We start from the raw sequence: 6,847 nt of genomic DNA on the forward strand, positions 1-6,847 counted from the left end.
GGAGCTGATTTTACTCTCGCAATAAGGGATTCTATTAACAATTCTGATCGCCCGTACCGCATCCTGAGAGCTTGCATTACAAGGGGAACCGAGGCAGGTAATATCAAACGACTGCGGACAGATTCCCAGGCCGAACCCTTAAGGCATCGTTGTAAGCGGATCATATTTTCTCCGTCGCTATACCCACATGCTTCCGTTGTGTATTCATATTGGCTGATGAATACAGGCCAGTCTGCTGGATTTCCTGAACATGGAGGAAGGTCGCGTGGTAGAATTTGTCTTGCAGCTAGCTGTTGGCTAGTGGGTCCAAAGCCGATTTGGTTGAATGGTTCAACAAGATTTTGCACGGTTTCGTTGATGCTTTCGTTGTTCTGTTGAAACATCGTTGAAGGTCTTTCCTCTGTTATGCGATCCTCGTTTTGCGCTTTCTCATTTCTAGAAACGATTTCGTTCGTATTTCCAACGTCCCGAAACCGATGGGTTGCTTCCTCTCGAATACGCTGAAGTGGGCTCACCGGCCGGTGCTCTAGTCCATATTTCTGCTGCTGCTCATGCGATCGATTATTATTTAATCCACTAGGATCACTTCGCTTCTGCATGAGCGCGCGAGATGTTTGATGCGACTGAGCCCCATACTGCGGAACCGCTGACTTTTCAATAGCGTTAACGGCGAGCATTTCGTACGGTTTACGGTTCGCCTTTGGATCAAGTAACGAACCCTTTCTTGGAAAATGTTCTTGATTCGGATAGGCTTTAGGTATGGCACCCTTAGAAGCGTCTGAAACAACTGGCCTAACTACAGATTCCAACTCGGCTGGTTTTTCCGACTCTAGCAGTTGAAGCTTGCATCTGGCCAAATGTTCCTGAAGAGCTGTAATCTGTTCGAGCGTGTAGTTAGTGCCTTGACCTTTCTGTCGCTGTAGTAGTTCATCCTGATTTTCCGAGCGTTTTGCTCGGCCAGTAGAATCGAATGTGGAATAATCGGTGGTGGAACCAATCGATTACCGGTAGCACGGTTGACCTTCGACCGATCGTTGTCAAACTTATTCGTCGTCATCGAAATGCCTTCAGCTCCTGCAGCATCAGCCGACCGATTACTTTCAGCGACGGGCGGCTTTCTTCCCATCTTCTCCAAATTGGACACTACGGATTTCACGGAGGGACTATGACCAGAATTCTTCCTACGGGATCCGTTCGATTGTTGTTCAACCCAATCCTCGATATCCTGTTTCTGCTTCTCCGCATCCGCTCGACTACGGCGGCTGCGATTACTACGATGATCGTCCTCGTCCTCTTTTAAAGATTTCTCCAGCATCGCGTACTTCTGCTCTAAGAACTTTTTCTCCAGTTCTACGTTCAGAGCCATCTTCTCGAGTTCGCGCTGTTCCGTTAGCCGCTGAAGCTCGAGCTGAAGTCTGGCTCGACGAGTTGAAGATGTCGAAGTGATGGAAATCGACGGAGCTGGCAGACATTTGTTGCACAACCAGTCTTTGTTCTCAATGGAGTCCGTCACGCCAGCGCACGACATGTGCCACCAATCCGCACAACGGTCACAACAGACGAAATTGTCGGCGGTGGGAGGACGATCACAAGCCACACAACTCACCGTATAGTTGGGATCTGGGGTACCGTGGAGAGAACTCGAGTTATCATCCATCTCGTGAATTCTTTGAAGATTGTTGCTAACGAGAACTTAAACGAGCCAGGTAACTTCACTGATATTGAAAGCTGCTTTATTGTATGCTTCAAAGCTAAAAAGGAGTAACAATTAGTTCGGGTAATGCTTATGAGTACTACTAATATAACCTACAATTCAGTGGGACCATACGTGAATGACCCAGCCGTTTTGGTGTTCAAGCGACCGTTCGCAAACAGATTTCTATTTAAAACAATCGATTAGCTATTAAGTGATCCAAATTAAACAATATAATTTCACCTGTGAATTCAATTCAATAGTTTTCCCACGGGTGGCCAAATCTACAAACTACGGTTTCTTGAGCACTTAATTCCTGTGAAAGAAGCCGACTCTAATGTACCACAAATATAATTAATTCACAATTCATACCTTCCAGGGCACTATGGGTATTAGAGTATAAAAATATAATATTACAATCATCAGTAAAACGAATTAACATCTACCGCAACTTAATCAGTTCTACAACGTTCTACAAATTGCAAGTAATGGTATTCGACACTTGATTTGACAAACTAATCATCATCTGCCTCACTTCTGACAATTCGCATATTTCACACATTTGTATTCGCCGGCCGGGTTGCCATATTTCTTGCTGATGTGGTGACAACCACCGATTAACCCGTAAAAATCCGGGACGAACTTCTTGTTGTAGAAAAACAATATCTTCTTTGTTTCAAAACATTTTACCCTGGATTTTTTTTATAGGCAAAAGGAATAGTTGTGCTAAGAAATGATACCTCACCCTTTGCACCCTCCGCCTTTTGCTAAGAGCCGAAAATACGTGACTTTTTTGTATTTTTTTTTTATAAATTCGACATATTTTTGCTCAAATTTCAACGGTTTGCTTATCATCAATAGTTTTCACTGATCCTTAACATGCAATGTATTACTACCCATCAAAGTCTATTGAAGATTTGATCCTAGAGCTATTCTAAGGCCGTCAAAGTACTCCGAAGTTTGTGACACAAATCCAACATTCTCATCCAAATTTTATACACGATGAATGATCACAGAACATAGTCTACAGTACTCAAAAAATCCTCAAAGCACCTTTAGAAAATTCATGGTACATAAATTGGGTGATCTAGGTCATCCAAACTACTCTGTAATTCATTTTCCTAAGATCTACAACATCTGCCATCGTTTGTGTTCACTCTGTTCAATAAATTTAGTCACGTTGATGTCCTTTAGACCTCGCAATGCTACGAGCAACTTGACATTGTGGTGATTTGTATTCCGTGAAATACAAATGGCCTCCAATACACTTTGAAGTTTGGGTAACAATATCTACATATTGTATCATGTAGTTGTAAAAATTATTCGTGGAATGTAGTCTATACTGCTGGTGGAGCCTCAGTACTCAGCTAAAATGTTTTTGGTACATTCATGGGATATTCCAGGCTTTCCAAACTATTCTGGAATTAGAACCTTCAAGGTCTACAGGCTCTACTCTTGCTTCTCTTCACTCTATCAGCATAATTCTTTTACGATTGTGTCTGTTGCACCTCATTATATAACGAGTATCTCTATGTGATGCTATTTTGGTATTCAGTGGCATACAAATGGACCCAATGTATTTTGAAGTATGGGTCGCAATATCTGTAAATCTTAGGATATTTTTATAGTAGCGAATTCTCGCGGAATATACGCTACTCTTAGAGCCTCAGAGTGCAATACTGATAACACAGCAACATTCGCTTGGTGATTTAGGTCATCCAAACTATTCTGGAATTAGACCTTCAAGATCTACAAGAATAATTAACTTTTTTTTGGCCTTTTTCGTTGAATCTCATACTACTTATAGAAGAAGGGAATTGCAACACCCTTAGATCATCCTTCTACTACTTACTGTAGTGTTTAAGTGAATTTGACCTAAGTGATAAACCCCTTTTATCTGAGTGTTCATTAGAATATGAGTGCCTTTTTGGCTATCGAATAGAATACTGTGCAACATAGATTAGCTCGTACTCGAGCTTTCAACTGTATAGACGGTGTTATTTTATCATCCGAAATCTTAAATATTTCACTTACTAGTTTCAGTCTTGAACACCCATGGTGGTGCAAAGGGCTGAAGTGAAAGATGTCCATCCTCGTCTTCTTTTTTATCAGTTGCCAGGTCAAATTTCGGACTGCAAAACGGTGAGTCGATAAGGAGAGCGTCCAACATAGCTCTGGTCCTCACAAGTTCCTGCCTCATGCTTCCACGGGTCAAGCGATGACAAAGACCGCCGGCTGAGAGTTGTGTGCTTAGCTGGTAATGCAGCCTGGGCACTGTTCTCCTTCTGACTTCAGCTAGATTGAGGAGGTACGATCCGAGCGACTGTTCACCAAGGAGGTGCGGCTCAAACAGCGTCTGTTCTGGCATCCAGCGGCTGAGTAAGAAACGCTGCACCACGCCCAGCTAGCCCCATCAGCGTGGTCGTCCCAATGTTGGTTGGAACGTTAAACAGAACTGGCACGATGGCCCTCCGGCGAGACAGGAGTATTGGCGTAGGCCCATTAAGCCACCCGTAAAAATCCCCATTGCGAATAACATTGGAGAAAATACGACTCGGTACAATCGGCAAAGACCCACGCGACGAAATAAGGACTACGATTGGAAATTTGGAACATGGAATTGCAAGTCACTAGGTTTCGCAGGATGTGACAGGATAATCTACGACGAACTACATCCCCGCAACTTCGACATCGTGGCGTTGCAGGAGCTTTGTTGGACTGGACAGAAAGTGTGGAAAAGCGGGCATCGAGCGGCTACCTTCTACCAAAGCTGCGGCACCACCAATGAACTGGGAACAGGATTTATAGTGTTGGGCAAGATGCGACAACGTGTGATTGAGTGGCAGCCAGTTCTACGCGCTGTTAGAGCAAACATACGGTGGTTGCTCGCCGCGTGACGTGAAAATCGTTGTCGGCGACATGAACGCGCAGGTAGGAAGGGAGGAAATGTACAGACCGGTAATCGGGCGAAACAGCCTGCACGCCGTATCGAATGATAACGGCCAGCGATGCGTAAACTTTGCAGCCTCCCGTGGTATGGTAGTCCGAAGCACCTTCTTCCCCCGCAAAGATATCCACAAAGCCATATGGAGATTACCCGACATCAAACAGAAAACCAAATCGACCACGTTCTAATCGACGGGAAATTCTTCTCGGATATAACCAATGTCCGCACATACCGCAGTGCGAATATAGATTCGGATCTCGACTTAGTCGCTGTATGCATGCACTCAAAAGTATTGACAGTTATTATTATGCGTTGCGCGAACATTTTTGATCGAAAGTGCTTGTTTACCTCCGCCAGTACGGTAAATCCTGTTGTTCTTTTCGGCGCATTATTATTTGGCTCATTCGCGCACTTATTGTAAAAGACACCAGAACGATTAAACGTACGAGCGGAGGTCTATTAGCGATTTTGCACCATTTTCGCTCTCTATTTTCTTGCAACGGATAATACCACGCGTCGAAGTCGAACGCCGTGGCTCAACATCGAGCAGCTGCGCAACGTAGAAGTGAATCAAGACTACGCGCATCAGCTAGCAGTGGCCCTACCAACGGAAGAGCAGCTTGACGCAGCTACACTTGAAGATGGCTGGAGGGACATCCGATCTGGCATAGGTAGTACCTCGGCTAAAGCACTATGAACTGTGAGCTGCATCAGCTGCTGAGAGAACCAACCATCGTCCACACCGCGAAAATCGGGAGGCTACGGTGGACGGGTTACGTCATCAGGATGTCGGATAGAAACCCAACTAAAATGGTTCTCGAGAACCATCCGACCTGTACAAGAAGTCGTGGTGCGCACCGAGCTAGGTGGGTCGAAAAAGTGGAGGACGATCGGTGGACCCTATGCAGAGTGCGGAACTGGAGGCAAACAGCCATGGACCGAGTGGAATGGAGACAGCTACTATGTACAGCAAAGACCACCCAGGCCTTAGCATGATCGGTAAGGTAAGTTGGTCAGCAACATCGACCTTCAGCAAATTCCTTGCTGCTATTTATCTTCGCAGCAAAGCCATTGATAACGTCCAGCTATTGCGCAGTCACTGCCACACGCTCCTGAAACGCGAAGCACCAACGGTTGGACAGCTGGTGAATGTGTCAAAATCAAATTACTGGCTGATACGAAGTAATGCCACGATATATGGAGGTGCCCTCAAGGTAGTGCAGGAATTTGTGTACTTGGGATTTCTACTAACGGCTGACAACAATGCAAATCATGAAATAGAAAAGGTGCATAATTATTGCAATTCGTGTTTACTACGGGTTCTAGAAAAAATCGGGCAGGGCGTATTGCAAGAATGCCAACAACTCTACAAAATCTATGTTCACCACAACTCTGGTTGGTACAAGAAGGCGATATCCGGGTTTTATCTTTGAGCCTAGTTATACTGTAGAATCTTTTGCACTGTTCTTGTTATTGTCTTATGAAGTAGAGCAATCACGACGTTATTGTAAAATGAGAGATTGAGTCATTGCTTAGACCTCTGTAAGATCTCATTTCTACATTTCATTATTTGTATATTAAAGGTATCTAGTATCGTATTATACCATGAAAACGAATGTTAAACACTTCGAATAAAATCGAGCTGCACCTATAGGAGGCTATCATTATCACTGTAACAAACCCACATCTTGAGATTGAGAAAATATGCAGCACATCGATTACATGCACCGAAACAACAGAAACACATTTTTCTTCGAACTATTTCCTGTCCGATAGCAGACAAGGCGGGGTATTCTTCAGCTGTTTGGCTCGCAAGCTAGATTGATAAATGCAACGACTTCCTGTCGCTTGCAAGATGGATTCGTTCGCCTTGTGAAGCAGCGATAAGGGGCGGATATTTTTCCCATGTCCTTTCCTGACATCTGTATTGCTCTGTTCGGGCAATCCGGATCCGGATTTTTCCAATTCAATCCAAAAACGGCAAGGGCGCGCACTCGTCCGCCGCACTGACTGACTGTGATTCATTGGGGATGGAAAAATAGAGACAAATAATGGCACATATCGAGAAGATGGATGGCTTCCGATTCGCAATACAATTCGTTCAGCTCGTCGAGTGCGGTTCGGAGCGTATCCTCCTTCAAAGCAGCAGTCAGTGGCACAATGCATACCAATTGAAGCACTTCGCGTCAATCAAAAAAGGAACCGGG

General features: G+C 44.5%; 1 protein-coding gene across 1 annotated transcript; it reads right to left on the minus strand.

Annotated features, from left to right (window-relative positions):
- Positions 1-829: 829 nt before the first annotated feature.
- Positions 830-2,296, minus strand: LOC134289718 (uncharacterized). The gene is made up of 2 exons (XM_062856080.1): positions 1,811-2,296; positions 830-1,751 (listed from the first exon to the last, which is right to left on the minus strand). The coding sequence occupies exon 2, from the start codon at positions 1,655-1,657 to the stop codon at positions 830-832; it is 828 nt and encodes a 275-aa protein (XP_062712064.1). The 5' UTR covers positions 1,658-1,751; positions 1,811-2,296.
- Positions 2,297-6,847: the final 4,551 nt, after the last annotated feature.

Source organism: Aedes albopictus, chromosome 1 (assembly GCF_035046485.1).
Source record: "Aedes albopictus strain Foshan chromosome 1, AalbF5, whole genome shotgun sequence".
NCBI lineage: Eukaryota > Metazoa > Arthropoda > Insecta > Diptera > Culicidae > Aedes > Aedes albopictus.

Bases quoted from the DNA above. Each gene is read 5' to 3' on its own strand.
- LOC134289718 (XM_062856080.1), bottom strand. From the start codon at position 1,657: ATGGATGATAACTCGAGTTCTCTCCACGGTACCCCAGATCCCAACTAT.